The sequence below is a fragment of the Leptinotarsa decemlineata genome, unplaced genomic scaffold (genome assembly GCF_025532065.1).
Source record: "Leptinotarsa decemlineata unplaced genomic scaffold, Ldec_3_MD MMD2_P_RNA_scaffold_12, whole genome shotgun sequence".
Classification (NCBI taxonomy): domain Eukaryota; kingdom Metazoa; phylum Arthropoda; class Insecta; order Coleoptera; family Chrysomelidae; genus Leptinotarsa; species Leptinotarsa decemlineata.
This window is the reverse complement of record NW_027412526.1, coordinates 7,694,082-7,719,750: the sequence shown is the minus strand read 5'-3', so window position 1 is coordinate 7,719,750 and position 25,669 is coordinate 7,694,082. Positions and strand designations below refer to the sequence as shown.

At 34.1% G+C, this 25,669-nt stretch overlaps 1 protein-coding gene across 5 annotated transcripts in view; it reads left to right on the top strand.

Annotated features, from left to right (window-relative positions):
* Nucleotides 1-25,669, top strand: part of Iml1 (GATOR complex protein Iml1) — a 73,604-nt gene extending 47,935 nt beyond the window's left edge. For 3 of the 5 annotated variants that reach the window (XM_074173584.1, XM_074173568.1, XM_074173573.1), the window contains 9 exons: nucleotides 5,275-5,345; nucleotides 8,230-8,328; nucleotides 10,492-10,690; nucleotides 11,489-11,597; nucleotides 16,718-16,927; nucleotides 16,997-17,157; nucleotides 17,215-17,380; nucleotides 21,986-22,305; nucleotides 25,378-25,669. In XM_074173584.1, the coding sequence (XP_074029685.1) occupies nucleotides 5,275-5,345; nucleotides 8,230-8,328; nucleotides 10,492-10,690; nucleotides 11,489-11,597; nucleotides 16,718-16,927; nucleotides 16,997-17,157; nucleotides 17,215-17,380; nucleotides 21,986-22,305; nucleotides 25,378-25,578 (1,536 nt within the window). In that variant the 3' untranslated portion in view covers nucleotides 25,579-25,669. Of the gene's footprint in view, nucleotides 1-5,274; nucleotides 5,346-5,516; nucleotides 5,564-8,229; nucleotides 8,329-10,491; nucleotides 10,691-11,488; nucleotides 11,598-16,717; nucleotides 16,928-16,996; nucleotides 17,158-17,214; nucleotides 17,381-21,985; nucleotides 22,306-25,377 lie in introns of all 5 variants that reach the window. The other 2 variants (XM_074173593.1, XM_074173581.1) reach the window with 1 other exon arrangement.

Sequence of the window (25,669 nt, the reverse complement as noted above, 5' to 3'; positions counted from 1 at the left end):
CTGACAGTTTCATCTTCCTGTTCACACATCCTGCATAGAGGTGTGTCCACTAGCCTCATATTATGGAGGTGTTTCCTTAGTTGACAATGACCAGTAAGAAATCCTACTGTTAAGCGTAGATTTATACTGGTCATCGCCAGATATTTCTTGGCTAGTACCGCAATTGTCGGAGTCATCATGCCTTAGGTAGCACTAAGTTCTAAAATTCTTAGTCCAGCCGCTTACTTGGCTAAAGAGTCGGCAATGCGATTACCTTTACTTCTGCCGTGCCCTTTAATCCACCTCAAGATAATGTTGTTATCTACCGAGGCTTTGGCTAAATCTTGGTGGCACTCTAGTACTAGCCCTGAGGTAACACGCTGTCTGTTCAAGGCTAATAGTACTTGTCTGCTATCAGTGCAGATTGTTATGTTTTTGCCAGAAATTCCTTTTCTGGTTATTTTTTTTTGTGGCAATTGAAATACCAGCCAGTTCTGTTTGGACCACGCTGGTATTTTTTCTCACTCCCCACTTGATCCTTAGGCTTAGTGATCTGGAGTACACTCCACATCCTGAGTCTTCTTGGCAAGATGTATGAGAGCTCGCATTGTCATGATGGTGAGTGATTCGTTTTCGGCGGTTAGTTTTACGAATTTCTTCGAAGACTTCCGGCAAACAAATGGTCGTGTACCACTCAGAATTGACCGTTCTACGTTGCTCAAGCAGAACAGTGACCATATGACCATTTGCTTCGATGTGCTTCTTCCACGAACAACTTTTGTTGGATTTAGCTCATCTTGGAATACCCACACGGTCGATTGGGTATCTGGTCGAGGCGGGAATCGAACCCACGGCCTTCCGATCGTGAGTCGGGCGCACTACCACCGCGGCCAATTATCTCCTTACACTACTTGACGCGAGCCTTTTTTTGAGCGATTGATAAATTATGGGATATCCAACGAGAACAAATTTTTATACAACTAAGTGTTCATGCAAAATCGATTGTATTGAAGTGGAACTTACATGAAAGGGTGTCTCTATCTCACAATATGTCAGCTCATGCACTGGATCGATGTTTTGTGGCACAACAACCGATTTGGGACGACCTTCACGGAATTATTTGGCCTCCAAACTACGACCACGATTGAATTCACTATACCAGCGATATACTGTGGTTTTTGATGTTTTATCGCCATACAAAGAACTGAACTCATCGACACTGTTGATATAATCCACGTCGAAAGTTGAGAAAAATATTCCGGCGAAAACCGTCTCCTAAAATTTCCATTTTTTGTAAAAAAAAAAAAACAAATAGCACTTGTACATCAAAACGTTGTGAGTACGTTTATGCTAAAAAATGTCAAACTTTATTATGGTGTTGCCACATTCTACCTATTAACAGTACTGTTGCCAGTTCCTGAAATATAAATAATCCCTCATCATAGTAATTTCTTCGTGTTTTTGGTTACGAGTCACAACTGAGATTTTTTTGAGTACCTGATAACAGTGAGTAAGTAGTTTGAGAAATATTTTTGTTTAGTTAGAAAATGTGTCCCTAACACGGTAATTATTTACAAAAATTGGTTCCACTTGGCTTGCCTTTTGACTTACCGATATAACACAATCTACGTTTTGAATGTTCATTGAGGGATAGGAAATAACTACCAAAGAATTTACTTCTTTCAGGGTTATCTCCTATGAGTCACTGATCTTGGTGGAAAATTTTAAACAACTGTTGAATTTATAACTAGTGATTTATTGTTGACCTTGAAGAAATCCTGAATACCATTTTATTTTACAGTCGATCATGCAAAACATGTTTCATCAAATGAATGTTTGAACCGAATATCTTAGTATATTTGCAGTGGGAGAACCGTAGTGAACCCTATTATGCCATGTAAAGTGGAAAGTTCTCCATTAGCTCAATCTTAATGCCATTAGTTTCCATGAGAACCTTCATTTTACATTCAGCGTGGTGCAAAATAAATATAAAAAAATCAATCAAATTTATTTAGGTAAACACATGTATATTCAGTATACCTAATTTATTTAATTGAGATAATAAATTTTACTAGTTTGGAATTCCATTGTCTAATATGATATGATGTGATTTGAAATCTCTGAAAGAACAAATAAAATTAAAAACTAAAGTGAATAGCTAACAATAACAATTATATTAAGCAATAAACTATGAAATGAAATTACAATAAAATATAAATAAACAAAAATAAAAAAATTGGACAATTAAAATAAAATAAAAAGTAAGAAGATTTCAAACCAACTTACTTCACGACGATCTTTTCATTAATTATATTGTGTAGGAATCCTGTGAATGATATCTGACTCGACTCCATTACAAATGTTTGGAATACAAACGGAATAGATCAAAGTGTTTTTCGTATAATTCAGCATTCATATAAAAGTATTTGTTAGGAAAGTATTTTTTCTTTCGTGTAATTCAATGTTTATATGAAAATAGCTGTTTCGAAAAGACATTTTCTTCAAGTTTCAGTCTGAAAGTTACTTCTTTGCATGATCTACACATCTTTGAATAGAGTTCATTTTTTAAAATCGATAGCTTCTTTCCTTTTTTTGGAAGATTCCCACATTTTTTGTATCAAGATGGAGTAAGTAGAAGGCCAAAAACTTTCTTTCCCAAAAATTAGTCTCTCCTATAAATATAACCTTTCAATTTTAAATATGAATATTACTTGTATACATTCCTTGTATTTCAGTTTCTTGAGAATAAATAAACATTCATTATCATTAAAAAAATTACTGATTATATAGAATATATTAATTTTTTTCATTTGAGTATAAAGATCCACGTCTATTACTAGTTTTTACTTTGAATACGTTTTCGAGAAAATAAAATTTTGTTGACATCTATTGACACTCTCTAAAAATAAGTTCATATTGATTGTTTCAAAAGTTTCGTCCATTTTTATTCAATCGATATAAGTGACTCGATGAAGTCTACGAAGGCCGTTTTCGTCTGGTCCTGATTGGCGAAGGTTCTGTATAATACAGGCAGTTTCTTTTATCATGTGGTAACATTGCTATATTCTAACTAAACCATAATAGATACAAAGACGATTAAATGGGAAAAAAGGTAACTGTCATCGGGAACAATACAATGGTCGAAGAAAATTTACGGGGACTCTCGCTCTTCTCGAGTTATACGGGGAAAACCAAAAATGCTGTTTTTATTTTTTTTTTCGAATGGAATTGTTATTTCTGGGAATATCAAAAATGAAAAAGGAAAATGTTATTGTTTTCGAAGTATACTATGGCGATGTAATAATAAATATTCGATAAAACTTTTCGTGTCGACATGGCCACCATCAACTTTTTTTTTTTAAATATGGACCCGTCTTTTTTATTAGATATTGAAAAAGCAATAAATTTACAATCCAAGGGTCTATCACATTCGATATTTCCATAGCGTTTCATTTGAAATAACTACCATCATCAGTGACGACAATTTTAAATTACGGTCCTGTCGTTACTTCTTTTGTAAATTGTTTCGATTTTTTCAAAGTATAATTCAGACAACCCGATAAATTCGACAGGTAGGTACCCTAACGGTTTTGGAAATTTTTGTACTGCCATAATCCTTCTTTCAAGGCTTATTTCTTCCTAATCAATTATAATTCGTGATATTTTTATAATTCTCAATCCTGGAAGTAACGAAAAAAATCAGTTTTTGATCAAAATTCGATTGTTGTATAATTTGGTATGATCAAATAGCATCTCAATTCATTTACCATCTTAAACGCGTATGCTTTGTTTGGTTTCTATGGCAGGAAAAATTAATGTGTTGTTCATATCTGTTGAGAACTGTCAGACGTTTATGAAGATATCAAAGATGTTTTCAAATGATGAAAGGACAGATGTGCAAAATCAAATAGAAATCCTCTTTTGGCAAGGAATATGTATGTTGACCTATACCCAAATCGTCGTATTCTGAACATCCAAATGTTTAGACGATTAGAAATAAATTTGAGAGACCATGGTGCATTTGACGGAAATAAAACAAGAAAATGTGTGGTAACTGAAAGTGTGAGGAATCAAATAAATGTTATGGGTAAGCAAATATTACCACATGAACATTTCACAGTGAAAACATTTTTTATTAAGATTGGCCAGTTACAAAAAGTATGCTAATCAAGATTGTTCTTCACGAGAAATTACCCACGAAATGGGGATTTTTGTGAGGGAACATTTAGATGCAATATTCCCAAGAAACTGAATTGGAAACAATGGACCAATTAACTGGCCAACTCGATCCCCAGATTTTATTCCTTTAGATTTTTTTATCTTTATAAAGGATAAAGTTTTTTCAACAACAAGTACAGATATCGACCATCTCAAACAAAAAATAAAACATGCATGAACATTACACCTATTATGCTAGAAAATTGACACAGAAATTGTCTGAACCGACAACTTATGTGCATTCAACAATAAGGTCTTTAATTCGAGCAATTAATGTAGATTGCCATGTAGCTTTTTTTTTCCGTATTGCTTTCATTTTCCCCAAAATTTCATGATGAAATAAATTGTTTTTCTGTTTGATTGTTGTTACTGATGATGGTGGTTACTTCGAATGAGACGCTATAAAATTATCAAATGTGATATACCCTTGGGTTGTGAGTTTATTGCTTTATCAATATCTGCAATGAAATGAGCAGGTCCGTATTTAAAAAAGTTGATGGTGGTCATGTTACACGAAACGTTTATTCGAATATTTATTATTACAACGTCATAGTACATTTCGAATACAATAACATTTTCCTTTCCCTTTTTTTGATATACTCCGAAATGAAAATTCCATTCGAAAAAAACGAAAAACAGCATTTTTTGTTTTCCCCCTATAATTCGAAAAGAGCGAGAGTCCTTTTTTCCCATTTAATCGTCTTTGTATCTGTTGCAGTTTAGAATATAGCAATGTTACCACATGATAAAAGAAACGGCATGTATAGTAATAAGCTGAATATACAAAAAAAAATTGAAAGAAAATTAACAGCATCAATGTATAGAATACAACATTCTCTATCTATCAGTATATACCACAACACAGTAGAATAAATTTTCATTGAGATATGGAGCTGCAAAAATACATTACATTTGAGCGGACGAAACTTTTGAAACAACCCAATAGTATTTCACCAATAACCTTTCCAACTACATGGTAGCTAATGGGGTTCACATCAATCCTGCATCGCAACATTTTTTTCAGCATCGAAATGCTCCTAATATCCACCATCGAGCTGATATATATATCGTTTTCAGAATATCGGATCTGGCTCGCCGTTTCGTGAGCGATTAGGTAGCAACCGATTGTCGGATCGACCACGCCCAAGGTTTGAATATCAATTATTTTGACAGCTTGGAGTGGTGGATTGAGGGCATGTGTAGTCATTAACATTTTTATCGTTTGTTTCGATTTTGTGTGGCGGTGTGGCCCGTCCTATCGCCGATTTTTTTTTTCGTTTCCTAATTATTGTAATTATTATAGTGATGCTTGCTTTCAGAATACCTCATCTCGCTCCAGCGAGCGGTATGTTGCACCTTCGCTTAGGTAACTTTCTTTTATTTACTAATCTTTTTTACGTATTCGATAGTGTGGTTGCCAAAATATTTTTTTTAACATGTTTTCCTGACTCGACCAGGAAATATGGATACATCCTTTCGCAACATAGTAAAGTTTGTATATTTTATTTTTGTATGGTGTGAAAAAACTTTTGAATGGTTCATTTCCTTCGGACAGCTGAAGAGTCCTATTATTGATTTAGTATATTCACTCCATTCTTTATATCATGGAAAATATTTGAACCACACAATAAAGTGTTTCTTGAATACTATTAACTTTTGACTAGGGAATGCAATCTCGCGAGATTGGGGCACAGGCGAGATCTCGCCAATTTCGAGATCTCGCAAGATTGGCATATTTGCAAATAATCAGAATATTTGAATTAAATTATATTATTAAATTATATATTCAACATTGTTGAACGTATCTATCTTTTTTTTGATAAACTTTCAAGTAACAAACTTTTACGTATCTAATCAAATAAACAACCAATATTCTCTTCTAATATCAAGTCTATATATATATATATATATATATATATATATATATATATATATATATATATATATATATATATATATATATATGTATATATATATTGTTTTGAATGTTTGTAGTTTTCTCTGTCTTGAAATTTCTCTTTTATTGATGAAGTTCTTATTCATTGTATAGAACAATTTTATGGTTTTCTCGATTCTGTTGTTAATTTCTGCTTCTTGTCTTCCTTTTTCGTCTATTGTTACGCCTAGATATTTGAAATCTTTCACTTGTTCTATTTTTTTATCATCTATCATTATATTTATTTCTTCGCCTCCTATGGTCATCACCTTGGTTTTATCTTTGTTTATTCTCACTTGTTTTCTCTTCAGTGTTTCATTCCATATTTTTATATTATGTTGTAATTGTTCTTCATTTTCAGCTATCAGTATTATGTCATCGGCAAATGCTCTCTCAGCTATCATTCTTTGCATATTTTTGTATCCAATGCACATTTATATAATAAAATAATATTCTACTATAGATGCGTAGACAATATAATCATTCTGTTTGATGGCGACCTACAAGAAATAAATAATTTGCTCTTTTCTTTCAACTCACTCCATCCAAATATTTCTTTTACTATGGAAATAGAATCTAATAACTATCTTCCCTTTCTGGATTTACTAATGATTAAAACTAATGGACACCTATAGCTTTCCATCTATAGAAAACCCACACATACTAACTCAGTCATTCCCTTTTCTTCTCATCACCCTTTAACACAAAAAATGTATGTCTTTCATTATCTATTTTATCGCCTTTTCTCGATTCCTATGAATCCTCTAGATTTCAACAATGAGTTAAATATAATTAAACAAATTGGCTTGAACAATTGTTATCCCATCCATTTAATTGACAAACTCAACCACAGGTATTCTTGGTATTTCCTTTTACTGCAATAATACATTAATACCTTATCAATAATAAAGATAAGTCCCTATTTTAGAAAAATCAGGAGTTTATCGACTTTCTTGTTCAACCAGGGTTCAAGAATATTACAAAACCATTCAGAAATATAGACATCATGATCACTCTCTGTTATAAACATTCTTGTTTCTTGGGATCAATAAAGATTATTATTATTATTATTAAATTAATAAAAACAGCTCCTTTGCCAACCATAACATCAACCAAAACCACCTTTTCAATCCAGACACAGACAAAAAAATTTTACGCATCTGTGATAAAAGGAGGACCTTGAACATTAATGAGGTTTTCTTCATCAATTAAATAGTTAAAGACGCACAAACAATCTCCTTGAATGACCAGATTTATTTTGGTCGATCAAAGCTTTGTTTAGACACTGCTTGATTCTTTCAAATGTAGAAATCATGTCTGCTAGGCTCAGCCATTGAGTTTAACAATCAAGTTGTAACATGAAAACTAAAATCATTTAATTAAAATCATAAAAATCGCGAGATCTCGCCCATTTTTCGTCCGAGATCAATCTCGCTAAAAATGAGATCAATCTCGCCCATATTTCGTCCGAGATCAATCTCGATAAAAAATGCCGAGATTTCGTGAGAACGAGATTGCATTCCCTACTTTTGACTGATTTCTGTTTCGATTTCGTGAATTTAACTTAAGTACAATTTGTTGAGTTTTTTGTTGACCCCATAAATAATAGAGGTAGGATTTGCAGAATCGCTATCCATATTGTAGTATACTACTTCTAGATCAAACTGTATTGCATGGTTTTACTGCAGATTTTTAAGAATTGAATGATTTCATAATCTATGTAGAAAAAGTTTGCCCACCGCTATTGACTTTTTACTGATGCAATATGATTTTGGTAATGGTTTTGAGGATATCAGATGTTTTATCTTATGGTTATTTCATTCATAATTCATTGTAGCTCTATACAATTAATATCTTAAAAATGTTTCCCCAATACATTTCATGTAATATTTAGTTATTTATTAATTTATAGAAGAAATACCTATTTTAAATTTTTTACACGATAACAAAAACGTTATTTCAGATCTGAAAACAATATTTTAAGTATCTTCAAGATTATTCTCATACTATATCTGCATGTATAATCCAGTAAAATATCTAATGCCGTTATTATATCCAATTTTCTATTTCATTTCAATTACCATTTGAAAAACTAGGTCTGGATCAAAAGTCATGGATAGAAGCAAAATGTCACAAGGAACCCAGGATGCGCCGGTAGATATTCGTGAAGGACTTGAAACATCGTGTGATGAAATGTAAGTTTTATAATAATAACACTAGCCAACAAATAAGAAAAAAAGTGACTTCAACATCAAAAATTTTCCATCACGTAAAGATTTTGAGTTACCTATAGTTATTTTTATTTTATACAAAAATGTTCACATATTATAGGGAAATAAAATATAAGATCAAAACAAGAAAAAAACAATATATTTTGAGAATAACAGATTTTATTTTACAATACACATGAAAAAACATTAAAATGAAGTCTTCTGTGCACAACCTTTTTGGAAATGTTGACTTTTGTTTATATGTTTCATCGTTTTCCCTCATAAGGAACCAACAATAATCCCCCATCATTGCTGCATCCCATCTGCCTTGGTAACGTTGCTCCATTGTCAGTATGTCTTGGTGGAACCTTTCCCCTTGTTCGTCACTGGCAGCACCCAAATTTTCTGGTAAAAAATTCAAATGGGAGTGCAAGAAATAGATTTTGAGAGACATGCGACAAACCATTCTGCCGTAGTTTTCAAGTAGTTCTTCTACAAGTGTTTAGCAATTTTCTAATTTCTTGTTTCCTAAAAACTCCGAAACAATTCTTTTGAAAGAACTCCATGCAGCTAATTCATTACTTACTTTTTGATCAAACTGTTGATCACTTAGTAGTGTTCTATTTTGTGGTCCAACAAATATACCTTCCTTAGCTTTGCATCACTTAATTTTGGAAAAACGTGTTTAAGATATTTGAACGCATTACCTTTGTCTAATGCTTTTACAAAATTTTTCATTAAGCCCAGTTTAATGTGTAATAGAGGTAACAAAACGTTTTTGGGATTAACAAGAGGTATATTCTTCACGGTAGTTTGACCTGGAATATATTTATCTCTCGAAGAACATTCTTTTACTTGATAATTGCTCTGTGTTGCCCTACTATTCCAAAGGAAACGAAAACAGCAAAACTTCGTAAATCCGCCCTGAAGACCTAGTAATAGACCTATGACTTTTAGGTCACCACATATTTGCCACTTATACGTATTATAACTTATTGCATTTAGAATAAGTGACAAACTTTCGTGTGTTTTCTTCATGGCAACTGCATGAGCAAGAGAAATAGAGGGTCTTTTGTTACCATTATGGAGGAGAATAGCTTTCAAACTTGTTTTAGACGAATCTATAAATAAACGCCATTCGTCCGGATTATGTGCAAATCCTAATTTTTCCATCACACCATTTGGATTAACACAAACACACATTTTATCCTGCATAGTAAAAAAACGAAGATAGCTCCTAGTTATGGTTCCTAAATATTGTAACTTTGGTTTTAGGGGTTAGTAAATTCCATTATTGGGCTAATAGTTCAGCATTCTCTTAGGGCAAGTGGAGGAAAAGGGGAGAAGCAAATTTAGAATGTCGTGTTCATTACATTTTTGTAAAAAAAATAACTGTAAACTAGTGTAATATACCTAATTCAAATTAACACGCCAAATAATAGTAACAAAAAGTTTCCGGGAGAATTCTGAATAGGAGAGACGACACCAGGCTAACAAGAAAACACATTTTCACTACAATTTTAACAAATTTTTGGTAAAGAAAGTTTTTGGCTTTCTAGTACTCCACCTTGATACAAAAAAAGGATGAGGGAATCTTCCAAAGAAAGGAAGGAAGTAATCAATTTGAAAATAAGTAACTCTATACATAGACGTGCAGATCATGCAAAAAAGTAACTTTCAGACACAAACTGAAACAGCTACTTTCATATAAACATTGAATTACACAAAAGAAAAAAAATTCTTTCGAAACAAATACTTCTATATGAACACTGAATTATACAGAAGATACTTCTCTCTACTCAGTTTGTATTTCAAACATTTGTTGTGGAATAAAAATCAGATATCATTCACATGAGTTCTACTTATGGGTCCTAAAATTCTTAGTCCAGCCGCTTCTTCGGCTAAAGAGTTGGCAGGCAGTTTCTCAAAAGGCAAAGTAAAGTGTATGTTAATCTTGTGGACTACAGAGCTTGCAACATCGAGATGAAACAGATTATGTTACCTAGTAGGTTGTTAGTCTGTGTTTTATAAAAAAAAATGAACAATCGTTATAGTGTTAATATATAATACGTAATTTGTACATTTCAAAGCAGATTTTCGGTTTTTGATAAACAGTTTCAACGCAATATTTTATATTCTTCATTGCAGTATTGCAGCTCCCATAACAATGATAAAATCCAATGTAACATCGCTTGAACTCATTGACGCCATGAAACATCCGACAAACGGATTGCTCTTCATAAATCTGCAGCCGAATTTGCCAAACACGACCTTTGTCACCGCCGACGCTGTCAATTGGTTGATGACACACGTGGAGGGTGTTACTACTTTGGAGAAAGGAATACAGGTAATAGCAATTTGAGATTTTTTTCTCAGTATGATCAGGGTTCGTTTTTGGGTGCTCAAGCTTGACTGAGACATCGAGATTTAACCTACGTCCTCGCAGTCAACGCACATACCACTGATGATGTCTGCGCAGAAGAAAACGAAACGTTTGGTACTTCCGGTTTCATTGGCACACGACCTACCAGCACGAATTTTATTCTCTTTAATAAAAGGAAGGTTTAACAAATTGTCTTTGGTCTGGATTCCTGGTCGTACTGACCTGGAAGGCAATGAGTTTCGGAACAGCAGGGCACATACTTTGTGCCTGCCCCGCTGCGGACCGAATCAGGTTTTCAGGGTTTGGCAGAGCCGCACTCTTACATCTGACCTGAAAGGTCACTCTCTATGTAAACTAATCGGCTTCGTTAAGAAGCTGAGTTTATTTAGTCGAGTGTGGATAGGTGTGAGCCACAATAAACCCTTGCGGTTTGCGGTGGAGAGTCGAATAGACCCACTCACTTCTGACCTAGCCTAAACTTCTCTGAATGAAATTTTCCGAAGGTTGCTAAGATTGAAGATTATTTTCTCTGAGAAATGGGTATTCCATTGAATACTTGCGAGCCGACCCGGTTTGGCACTGGTAGGAAAACATGTACTCCCACATTTTGTTGATACATTAGCTTGTGACTAATAATAATGACCGTTGATCGAATTTCCATTTTAAATAAAAAACCAATAGTTATAGCTTTTCCTTCTCCATTGAAAATGTTTGGTTCTCTCCTGATGAAATTTTTAACAGTAGTTTTCCAATTGATTTCAGAAAATGCAGACCCTTTATAAAGAACAGCTGATACGCCACGCATCCGGGGATCCTAAGAAACAATTCGTGTACGGTTTCCATTTATTCTACATCGTATCAAACGATAAAGGTATGTACATGTATTCAATAATTCAAAAGGAATTAAATCAGTTCATAATTAGACGAAGGTAGCTTTTTTTGAAATAATGAGTGCATCTGTGAATATACAGAAATAATATATGATAATTCCGATTTATTTGTATACTGAGATCATCAAAATGTATTCCACATCAGATATAGGACTGAAGTTTTAAGAAAAATAAAAAAAACGGCAAAAAGAAGAAATCTAGGAAATATACATTTAAAGAAGATGATTCGGAATTCACAAGACGAATTAATGAGTTGATTGAATAGAAAATACCACATTGTTTAAAGTGCATCATGATAAAAGAAACAAAATCTCTAATATGTTCAAAGATATTATCAATCATATAATAACAGTAAAGCTAAAACAAAATCAGGTCTCTTATAAGTGCATGATAATTCTAAACAAACTTCAAAAAATTTATGAAGACAGTAACATGTAGAAAGATGGAAAAAATTAAATTATAGCATTATTATCAGAGCAGAATGACTGAGCAAAATCAAAACTATTCCAGTGTAGTCTTTTGATAAATCACAAATCTTTTCAACAATAAATATATCAGGTAGGTAACTAGTATTCCAAATTTGTATTAACTGAATAATGTACCATACCATACTTGAATAAATATATGAGAAATTTTCTCGTACACCAAAAAAATTTATAAAGTTCAAGTAAAACTTTTTCTGTCAAAATTGGTTACAAGGTAGATTGACTTAATTCGTCATAAAAAATTACAATAACGAGCTATTTACCAGGTCTCTTCCATTTGAAAAAACGATAATAAGAGTCCCAGGACTCTTGAAATAGGAAGACTTGGACGCGACTTACAGAATAAATAATAATTTAGGCAAATTAATTAGAAACGATAAGGACGAAACTTCAATGTCAGATAGATCAAGGAGTATATAAGTTGACTTGTGGTTCTTGACCAAACCTGTATATTGGCCAAACGGGGAGAACTTTTTCCAAAGAATAAAAGAACATAGAATTAGTTTTTTGAATGTGAAGACCAATTCCACATCTGCTAACTATATTTTGGCAGAGGGGCATTAGTTCAACCAATACTATGACCTATGACATATTAAAATTCAATCTTTCGATATTTTTGGAATTCTTCCCCTCTGTCATATCTGTTTTCGAAAGTGGAAATTAGTAAAAAGTTTACTATATGTCCATTTAATTGGCACGGGACAGACGTTATCGGCACGTTCATCCACTACAAGTAAGGTACGCGAATACCATGTGCTATCGCGGGACTTCTTTTTGAGTTGTGATTGTCAACTGTGCAGTCTCCAATATACGAAAATTGTATGTGAAATTTTGGAAAAAATGTGAAGTGTGGAATCCCTTTATTCACGCCGGTATCCAGGCCGGAGTGGTTCAAATAACCATCAACCTTTTCATCAGTTCGGACTTACATTGTCTAATATGGTATAAATTGATTTGAAATCCCCGAAAGAATCTGTAAAATAATTAAAAAGATTAGCTAGAAAAACAATTTTATCAAGCAAAAAACTGAAATTACAATGAAATAACATACCAGCAAGCAACCAGAAAAATCAAAAAAAGTTGAACAATTCACCCAATCTGAAAAATTAAAAAATATTAAGAAGAAATGAAAATTGAAAATCAAAAGATTCCAAACCAAGTTACTTCACGACGTTTCCATTGTTAGTATCCACAATCGTCTTTGGGTGATAACTGGACTTATTTCTTCAAGATCTGACTATTTATAGGTCATTCGACTGCTTTCACCTACCCCCCTAGTTGGTCGTGTTTCGCTTCATTAGAGGTTTCCATATGTTACGTATCTCTACGCTAGCTTGGCTAAATGCGTTGTTTGACAACATATATGCGGCTTCTTTGAATTTTCTCTTAAACCAGTGTTCCTCCTTGTGTATAATTTCAGCCCGAGCCCACTTGATGTTATGTTGATGAGCCCAAACATGCTCTGCTATTCCTGATTTGCTGGTTTCTCCTCGCTGTGTGTGTTTCTTATGCTCGGCAATGCGAACTTTCAATGACCTCTTAGTTTCACCGATGTATGATTCTCCGCACTCGCAGGGTACCCGGTAAAAGCAATTCTTGAAATCGCCTGAGGAAGATCTCGTACAGCGAAACACGTGTTGCGGTTTTGTAGTGTTGTAGTGTTGATTGAATTCATAGCATATTATTTCAGAGTCAGTAAAACTAGTGTTTTATATTTTGTGCTGTGTGTAATTTTACCTTTTGAAAATTTTGAATAATTTTGAAAACCGATTACCAGTAAGCAAATCGAATCAATTTCAATAACTGTTTACTGATATCCATATTTTGACCTTTAATAAGTATGTACTTTTTTTCTTCGTATGGTATTCTCAGCTATAATTCTATAGGATCTTTCATTGAGCACTTTCTATATTCAAATTGAAATAACGCAAAGTGTGTGTGAGATTGTATTCGTCTGAAAGATCCATTTATGACATTATGTGTGGAATATAACATCCTTCAAATTTCCGCCACGGCTTCTCTGAGTGAAGCGTATCCGAAACATTCAATTTTCCACGACTCTGGCGCATAAATCAGGCTGAATTTGATCGATGGCATGGGTTGTGTTGGCGTAAGATGACCATGCTCTTGAATCACTCGTAATAATAATAATAGCTTTTATTACCCAACAGTTGAAAACCATTTATAGGGTTAACTAAGTATGTTAAAAAAAGTAATATCGATCCTTATAATTACAAAGTTACAATTTGAGAAAATGAATGAATGTTATAATATAATGAAATAAAATAAAATTCAAATTTCTCCATGAAATACTGAGATGCAGTGTCAACAATACATTCTATGGTCTAGGGAATCAAAATTGATATCACACAAATTTGAAATTAAATGAGGCACACAGAAATTTATAAAAGATAACACCTCTATAGCATCCACATTGAATGTTATAGTAAGAGATTCATATGGAATACCTTTATCATGATAGATACCATCAGATATGAAGTAAATAAACTTTAGGAAACTTTTTCAATTAAAGTATTATAGCAATTGTAGAATGGAGACCATAGAACAGAGCCATATTCTAATTTTGACCTTACGTAGGCTCCATAAAGAGTCAATAGAGCAGATATGTTTGAAAAAGATCTACAATTGCGAATTATGAAAGACAAATTTTGATCAAAATATACACCAAGATCTTCAATTGAGTTACTTCGTGACAGTGAAATGGTATCTACTCGATAATTGTACTCAATGACTGACATTTTCCTACTATAAGACACTACTTTACATTTGGATGCATTGAGATATAGTTTGACTTCACACCAAGTCTGCCACATTGGATATTCGTGCAGAATATCCAATGTGGCATGTAGTGCTGTCCTGTTGAAACCACATGTCCAGATCATCCAATTCAGGCCAAAAGAAGTTGGCAATCTTCGACCTATTGTGCTCGCCGTTGACAGTGATGGCCTAGCTAATGACGATGACGCCGCTGCCCGAAATCCACACCAAACAGTTACTTAATTGGGATGCATTCGACACTCTTGGATCTCTTGGTATTGTCACAAATTCGACAATATTGTTTGTTCACGTACCCGTTCATCCAGAAATGGGTCTCATCGCTGAAGATGATTCTCGATAAAAATTAGGGTCAGATGCCAACTATTCCAGAGCCCATACAGCGAACACACGCCGTTGTCACGTAGTTGAATTTTGTACGCGTGCAGTCCCAAGTCACGAAGCAAAATTCCCCAAGTTGTGGTCTGCGAAAGATCGAGTTCTTGTGAGTGACGCAAAATCGACTGCCTATGATTCTCCTGGGCACTCTCACAGACAGCGGCGATGTTTTCGGCAGATATTGCGTTTCGTGGACGTACGGATGTTGGTAGATCGTTTATTGAATCAGTGGACTCAAATTTATCCACCTCATTGTCCTCCAGGTAGGACGATTACGGCGACCGTAAAATAGTCCGAACAGAACACCCATTTTAATACAACAATTTTATTATTTGCACGTGTTGTTGAATGCTATATCCGTCCATGGTGGTTTGGCGAAACAGACTGACTAAATGAGAAATAATTCGACAGATGTAGCTTCAACAATATGACCGTTATCAATTGTCAAAGTTTAAGACCTCTTTTATGCACGTGCAGTTGTGCGGTTTGCAGTCGAACGGCATAAAACGCTCAAAAATTATGTATGTAGGAGCAAGTGCTTTCTTTTACAGTTTCGGTCAAGAAACTTGCGGTCTTATGTGGCAAAAGTGCGGTTGTCCGTCTAATAATGCCGTCGAAAATATAGATTTGGACCGCAGACGCCCGACCACATTTTGTGGTTATACATTTTTAAATACACGTACCCAGATGGAGGTTTTTAGGCAGACGCTCAACGTTTTTGTTGGCGCCATTCGCTCTGTTGCCATTCCCCAGTTCCGAGTGAATAGTTTTCAAAATGAGTTACCTCGGGGCAGACGTCAACACAGTTTATAAAGGAAATCAGATGTCGGACGGCTATTTGGAATTATAAAGATAGGAATATCAAAAAGAATCTATGGATGGTTGACGTCTGATATGTTCTCTTATTTTTATAGCAAGCTCGTCTAAATATTGAATAGACATTCAAAAAAAGTTGAAGAATTTTTTTCGATCCTCTCTTAACTTTATGTACAAGTTTCGGAAGGCCCCATCGATAAACGTGTTCTATTAATAGGATGGACAGCCCACCGTCTTTGTTTTCTTTGCTTTTTGCGATATATTAATAAATAATATAACACGCACGGATCCATTCTATTTCTCTTGTTTAACAAAACTGTACTAATAGATTTACCATCCCCCTGAACGGTTGCAACTTGCATAAAAAGGTAGCGACGGCACCACACTGAAACGTCGAACGTCGTGCCGTTCGACTGCAAACCGCACAACTGCACGTGCATAAAAGAGGCCTAAAAGTCCCTGTAGGAAGACCCTATATATGATGACACGTGTGTTCTATCTATAAAAAATTCATCTGTCTATCAATGATTATTCCTAATGTCAGCAACTAACGTACAGTCTCCATGAAAAAGTACTATGAACCACAAAATTTATCAAAAATGAAGTTCGTTCTGATTTTTTTCTAGATGACAAAGAGAATTTCATACCTAGTGGAGACTTACAAATTTTCCAAAATGATTGGATGGAGGTGGAAGTCAAACCGCCTCTAAATTGGGGCTTAACTACTCCTTCAACCTCTCTCCAAGTCCCGAACAGTCATTTGGATAGGGATCAAGGAATTCCACATTTTCTATGCGAAGACATTGATGCTGAGTATGCTGACTGTGATTTGGATGGTAAGAAATACTGTTTTCTCACAACGGCATTCAAAGTTTACGGGGAGTTATGAACAGTCATTATTTTAGGACCAATGTACCAAAGAATGAGGTTGGAAACAGACGTGTTCGGTAAGAGTGACCGTGTGGAATGGGGACACGCACGTTATCAAACAGTTTTTAGACCGGATCAAGCATACGAGTTGATCGTAGAGTGGTTGACATCCTCAGGCTCTATAATTTTCGAATTGGTGAGTACATTCAATAGTCAATTCAATTAATAAAATTCACCCAAAATCGTATTGCAGCTTTTTGGATGGCATCGCAAAGCCCAGTCATGTGGTTTACAAATGGTTCCGATACCGCATGATCCATTGGCTCTTCCTTATTCTGATAAGTCGGACCCTTTGAGAGGACCTATTTTTGTACCTCTTAACATAATGGATTTGGAACAAGATCATCATTTATTCAAAGGTTAGAGTTTTAATATTCCGTAAAGAAATTGTCAAACTTTGGATCTTTTGGTAGATTTGGTAATTTTATTTTCCACTGAATGTTTAAATACAAGGTACAAAAGAGCATCATACATCATGGGAAACTAATCAATACATGAGTTAGCACCAACTTTATTATTATTTCACTTTCGCTTGTGAATGAAATAGAACAGTTTAAAACAAATATAATACACATACAAATTAACTCAGACTGTTCTCGATAATTATGTGTTCCGAGTCTAGTTTTTCGTTCAGAAACTCTAACACAGATTGACAGAATTTCTGTGCACCAAAAACTTCACTTTCACATATTTTATTGTGGCATTTATATTAATAATCTTCATCTGAAATAAAAAACCTAATATACAAAAATTTTGATAATAACTATTACATAATTATTTGATTAAATGAATGAACATTTGCTGTTACTAAATACAATAGTTTGTGAAACAATAATAGATATACAAAATGAAGGTTATTTTTCATTGATGTACCCCAAAGATTGCAATTGAATGAACTCAGTGTTGCACTATCCTTGATATGAATGGGTAGATTATTATATTGAATCAGTCCTTTGTGAAATAAAGAATTCATGGTTTTTTATAATTGGTTCTATTCACATGAAATTTTTAACTTCCTCTGGGTCTGGTAATTGTGAATTTGATTATTGAATGTGATATATTGATTAAAATATGAAGGTAACTACCCTTTCAACGTTTTGTAAATAAAAATCATTGAAAAACAATATAATCAGGTTTTTAATGGATTCCAGTTCAGTACAAATGACATTGTATCAATAGGAGTGGACTTCTTGCATTTGAGAATGATTTGCATTGTTCTATTTTGCAATACTGCAGCAGTACTGTTGGAATCTATTAACGACAGTAAATTTGCACAATATTCAAAGTGAGGTTGGATTATAGTTTTATAGACCGTTATAATAGATGCAGAGAAAAATAATTGTTGGCGTATCCGTGACAGAATAGAAAGAATATTTTTTTTACTTATTCTGCTATGATCGTAATTGAAATGGCTTATTATAGTGATGAAGTTATTTATTTTGAAGCCAAGATATTTCATTTTTTGCTATTTTTCGATGTTTTCATTATATATTGATATATTTATGTTATTTACGTTGATTTGGCTATATATGTATTTATATTTTGAAGGTATTATCATGGCCTTGGTTTTGAGAGTATTCAATTTGAGCTTATTAATATTCAAACAATTATTGATAATTTCCAAACATTTGCTCATTTTCTTTATGGCCTCATCCAGGTTCAGACTGTTGACAGCTATGAGAGTATCACCAACAAACAAATTAATGAACTCACAGCAGCGGCGGCTCGTCAGAGGAGGCAAGGGAGGCTTAGCCTCCCCATAAAATTTGAGACTATTCATCGCAATAAATTAAAAGATATTGGCAAATAATTATGATTATTTTTTTATAAAAATGCTTGGGTATCATTACTTTACCTTTAATTTTTAATATAAATACATAATATGCCCGAAAAAACACTATCACTCACTACGTAGTACGTACCACACTGTATCCTGCATCAACAAAACTCAAACACACCGCCTACGAACGAATAAACTATCAACCCGAAATAATAAATGCCATACGTTCCAAGCGAGGCAAGCCTCCGACCGTTTTAAAAAACACAGGCTCCACGAGACCGATCCAACCAGCGACATACGTCCCGATTTGTAATTTCAGTTGCAGAAATTATAGCGTCAGAGGAGGCTTGCCTCCAGTTGGTCTCCGTTAGTGTACGAATGCGTTTGTTTTTTATTTAATTATTCGGACGGGATACCGTGACAGACCGGGACTAAAAAATATTCCGGTAAATCGTTTTAGTGTTTCTTGATAATATTTGTTATTTGTGTATAAAACAAGCAGTATTATATTATAGCAGTGCTTTTTGGTAATATTTTTAAAGTGTTTTCTTTCAATTTCAAGTTGTTTTCAGGTTTTCACTTTTCGGTAAGTTTTTTTTTTTTCATTTATTATGGATAAGTTGGACGAAATTAAAAAATCTGACGATATAGTCGATTGGTTGCTGACAAATAATTTCAAGTATTTATCTTATGATAATAAATTTTACATTATTAAAACTTTGGGAAGGCCTCAAGCAAATTTGATTTCAATTAAATCGTCAGATAATCGACAAAATCGTGGATTCAGTATTAGTTGGTACGATAAATGCGATTGGTTGACCAGCTTCATTAAACGAGAAAAACTTTTTTGTTGGCCCTGTATTTTATTTTCCATACAAACCGAATACCAAACGGGGTTTGGTATTCGGTTTGTATGGAAACTCACTTTTGACCTAATCTGACTATAATTCAGCTAGCCTGTACACCACACAGTCCAGTGAAATTCTTTCAGGATTTTTAAGAACCCTCAAACTGAAAATGTATGGTTATGTGGGAAGATAACGAAATAATTATAATACACAATACACACAAAGGTTACATAAATGATTAAAAACGTCAATATTTCAGTTACATCGGTACATTGAACGAGGATATGTCAACAATCACAAATTTACGTATACATGTATACAGGGTGTAACATAAGTACGTTAAAATATTCAAGTGACGTATTCCTGAGACAATTTTAAGAAAAAAAGTCTATATGAACTTGTGTCCGAAAATGCTTCGTTTCGGAGATACAGGGTGTTGAAATTGAATTTTTTTGTTTGAAAATAAGTTATTTGCACGAAATTCGGGACCCGGGGTTTTTTTTGACGTGGGAAATCATAATTTCGTATTAATTTTCATGTAACATCTAGAGGGCGCTGCGTACGCTGTCATTATTTATTTCAAATTGCCCTAACTTTTTTGACGGTAAACTTTTGGTACTTTTCATGAAAAAACCTAAGTCCCACACCTTTTTCAAGTAAAACAGGTACACCTCCTCAACAACGCTGAAGGTGATCGTTTTCGAGATATTTACAATTTTCTAACAATAACTAAAATTGCAAAAATACCAGACACAAGAATGAACTAAGCATACCGAGACATAATTCATCATTTTTTGAAAAAGGACCGCATTACAAAGCCATAAAAGCTTATCAATCTCTCCCAAGAGAAATTAGAAATACAGAAAACCACAACAAATTCAGACTCTCAGTCATTGATTATCTAAAAACCAAAGTTTATTATAGTTTCGACAGTTGGTGATGGGTCTCTATGCGATTGCACCATAACTGAGTACTGCGCAAAATTCTTTTAATAGTCCTTCTTAAATTATCCAACTTGTAATGTTGACCAATTATAAAAATTGTGATATAGGAACTGTAGTTGTAATAAATATCACCTATTGCAAATCTTAACCCATTGACGTCAATGTAGATTTATAGGAAGGATATTACTATTACTATTATTATTGTTACTATATTATTATTCAACCGTCTTATTTATTATTGTACTGTACCTTATTATACTATTATTATCATTATATATAACAAATATTGTAAATATCAAAACCTATTGACGTTGCCCTGTCCATTGTAGATTTATATGGCAATAAAGGATATTATTATTATTATAAAAATTTCTTTGGTACAGAGATGTGCGATGAAAATCAGGCTGCAAGAGATTTCTATGACAGGTGTTATAGCAATGATTGTTATCTATTGCAAACTCATTTTTATTCTTATAGATATAAGTGCAAGCTTCCAGTATATATAAACTGTAAACTGTTGATACACCAAGAGTTATAGAGTATTGACGACAACTGGTTATCATATCAATACTTTTCATTATTCGAATTGCGTATTTTTGAAGAATGAAGATCCGATTCATACCGGTACTGTTTCCCCAATTCAGTATACCATACTTCATGTGGGAGTACAGCGTAAGCAAGACATTTTTGCTGCAGTGGTCTTTCATATACTTTATGCTGTAACAACTACTTCTCAGCATATTAGACAATAGTTCTATATGACTTGCCCATTGCAGATGTTTGTCGAAAATTACTCCCAAAAGTTTCACCTCATCACTACAAGTTATTTGTTTTTCTGTATTTTTGAATAACACAGATGATCTTTGTTTGGAGCGCCCAAAAATACTGTGATTGTTTTGTTGTGATTCAGTAACAGACAATTATTTTCAAACCACCGAATGATATCTTCATAAATCCTCTCAGTTTTACTCAGTAGCATGTCTATGCTTTTTTCAAATATTAGTAAATTGGGATCGTCTGCATAACACACTATTTTTATATCATGGTTTCTTTCCATTAGACTGATTCTATCATTTACAAATATATTGAACAATAAAGGTCCCAATAGAGATCCTTGGGGTACACCTTGATTTATTTCACTGTAACTACTCAGAACTTCTTTCAGTCTGACTTCTAAAGCGATTTATCTCAGAACCTCCATCTAGTTTTCGTTAAATAAGGTTTTAGCTTTCCCTAAATGAATGAAAACATTATATTTTATGGTAGTCTAATATACAGGGTTGTATAATAGTAGAGAAATGTATAAAATAGAAAACTATAGGACCAAAATGTGAGAATGACTGAATAAAAAATGTTATTGAAAAATGTTCATGTTATATATTTCTTTTCAAGAATTCAGAAGCGATACATACATAGAGAGACTGTTTCTCTTCCAAGAAGCCATTCTACAGCGATTCGGATTTATATCGTGCCAAGTAGAGCCTCCCAATAAGACGAATACTTCGCGAGAACACCAGTACGTTCACGCGACGGGAACTGTTTTTGTGTTGGTTTCGAGCGTCTCGTCCAGATCCAGGAATCGTATAAATTCCAGCACAACGAACCCTGGACGTTATTCAGTACACGCTGACGTCGTTCCCAGTCCACATGAGGCTTACATTACGAGACATGTATCCGGTAAAAATAAAGACGACTACGATAACTCCAGGAAGGTGAGATACGTGTTCCACATTGTTGAAAATTAATAACACAATTGATTTGAAGGATATTTTGGATTCAAATTCAGTAATCAACAGTATTTATTCATTGGGTACAAAATTAATAACAAATTTATCTTAGTTAGAGAAATGATACTCTGAAAGGAATTCGATTTTCAATTATGGAATATCATCAACTCTAGATTGATGATGGCCACTACTTTGCACTGACGAGAGGCCAAATAGCCCAAAACAGGTCTGCAGGCGTGCCCGTTCCTATAATTGAAAATCGATTCCAGCAGTAGTATCGCTAACTGATATGCAGAAAATACTTCTGTAAAGATTCCTGCACTGAAACCTGTTGGATATCATCCAAAGCCCTTCGTGGTATTAGCCAGGGGAGTAGTTGTTTTCTGATAGGTGTACTCACCTACAGCATAGGTGAGTCAAAACTGGCCAAAACAAATTGTTTTTCTAGTTAATTTGTTTATCACATTAGAAACCTCTAAAATTATCAGTGTTTCTCCAATATATTATGCATGTTATATACATATGAACCTTCCTCTTAAATCGCTCTATCTATTGAAAAAACCCACATCAAAATCCGTTGCCTAGTTTTAAAGATATAAGCATACATAGGGATAGACAGTGGGAAGCGACTTTGTTTTATGCTACAGCTTGAAAATCATGAAAAATGTATTTTCTAAGTTATTTGTTAAATTGAGGTCCCTTAACCATTTCTCTATTTTTCTCATGTCGCTATTTATATTTATTTTCTGCAAATGAGAAGTGATCACTCATCAAACCTAATTTTCAGTATTATCAACCAAATAGAAAATTGGGACCAAAACCGAACCTTGTGAGACACCAAAAGTTGAAACTAATAAAAATTATACAATTATTCATCGCTACATATTGATTTCGATTTTGAAAATAATTTTGAAATAGTTTGTAAAAATGACCTCACACTACTGAGTTATATAAAATATCTAGTAAAATCTTATGACTAACTGAATCAAATGCCTTTTTTATGTATAAAAATATTACAACACCGTTATTACTTACATCCCAACATCTATGTTATATGTTATTTATTGACCTTCTCTATTCATACCCAAGGTGACATGGATCAATGTCAATGCTGCATCAACATCCGGCGATACGCAGTTCTCAAAACGATGACACAAAGACTCTTTATTTTCTTTGTTATATTTTCATATTATGTAATTAACTTTTTTCATATAAATACGTCCTGCGTAGCAAAATGAGTTAGTTACACTAGAATTGCATTCAAGCACAAGTTTGTTACTTTCGTATTCACATTACCTTATATTATATTGTGCATTCTGTAACTCAAGGGGACATAGTACTGTTTCTCTTTTTTTCAAAATGAATAAATTTTAAGATATTATATTTCTAAAGGGGGATATAATATCAATATATTATTCATTAGATCTGTCACTGCTGACTGAGTTTTTGAATTTGGTTGGAATGCATATTGAATATCGTATTATCACGTATTATTTGTTTGTGGTTTTGTCGCCAATCTCTGCTGATATTCAAGACAAATTAAAGTATAAATACACACATCGGAAAAGTCTAGGGATATTTTTAAAAATGGCAATATTTTTTTTTAGATCGCTTTAGGGAAAAAAAAGTTGACGGGTGATTATTAAACGAATGTAACTTACAACAAAATTTATTAAATGGTCAAAAATACTGAGTGCGCATATAAGCAAAACTAAAAAAAAAATATGGCTCTTCTTTGGCACCCCGAAAAAAAATCATAATACAAAAAAAATTGGAATCAGTACAAAGTATGGCCTCCACGCTGGTTTATTACGGCCCTACATCTATCGTGCATCGACAAAATGAGATTGTCAATGTCTTGTTGAGGTACATTTGCCCATTCAGCGATTAAAGCTCTCTCAATTGAAACGTTGTGTGAATGTTCCCCATATGCGGATAATTCTTCGTTGAAGCATGTCCCACACATGCTCGATGGGATTCAGGTCCGGTGATTGTGCTGGCCATGGCAATACATCAACTCCTTTGTTGGTGAGCAAGTCAGTCACTAGACGCGCGACATGTGGAATGCATTATCGTGCATTAGGTGGAAGTTTTCACCAACAGCACCAGCAAACGGACGGACGATAGGTAGAAGAATGGTGTCGAGGTACTGTCGAGCTGTGAGGGAGCGATTTGGAAAAACGAGATCGGTTCTGCCGCCGATCATGATTCCGCCCCATAGCATTACTGTACCACCTCTGTATGTGTGGACTTCCTGGACGTGTCTCAAACGTTCATTTTTCCAGGTCGTCTCCACAGTCTTACTCGACGAGAATCTGGATGAAATCCAAATCTGGATTTGCCTCTCGACAAAGGTGGACATCTAAGTGGCCTTCTGTTGTGGAGATCTGCTTCATGCAGTCGATTTCTGACAGTATCACGACCAATGGTTACCTGGTGCGTCTGCTGCAACACGTTAACCAACTCAGGTGCTGTGATTGTCGGTTGTCTTCTTGCGGTTAAGACCAAAAATCGGTCTTGAACTGCAGTTGTAGCGCGTCCTCGCCCTGGATGTTGTTCGGCTGGACTGCCAGTTTCACGGAAACGCCGCCTCAATCGACTGATAACACTTTGGGAGACCCCCAAACGAAGAGCTACATCATTTTGTCGCATGCCACCTTGAAGAAGCCCTACAGCTCTATTCATCTCAGCCAATGGTAAGTGATGGCGTTCCATGTTAAAGCACAATATTTCCAGTTTAATTGCTGAGCAAGAACTGCATAGAATGTACAAACTCGACACTTTCAGATTATTCATTTTAGCCGAAAACCTACAGTTTGTAAAAAACTTGATAAAAGATTAGTTACCGTTTTTGCAGGCTTTGTTCAACCCATAGAAATCTACAGGGTGGTCGAGTGTACCAATTTAATCGAAATTAAACGACCTCATGCATTTATTTTTATGATATTTAGTATGTTATAAAAATATCCCTAGACTTTTCCAATGTGTGTATTTTGAAAACGTTAAAAATCTCCAAATTTGCCGTTTTTTTGGATGACGTATTATTCAAACTTTCAGATGGGTTTTCTATGGTCCTGGAATCATATGGTGAGCAAACGGTGGAGAACCAATCAAGGAGTAGATACGAACTTTCAGCTAAAACTACTCAAAGATTTTCGAGAATTCTGCAACAATTCTGGAAACAGGCTTCGAACTTTCTGGAATGAAAGTTGGGAAACCAAAGATGCAAAGACATTTTCACACAATGACTCCAGATGAAATTTGGTGAATAGTGAACAATGACAATTGTAAATAGTTTAATCTTTGTTAATATGTATATATAATATATATAATAAATATTTCAAATCAA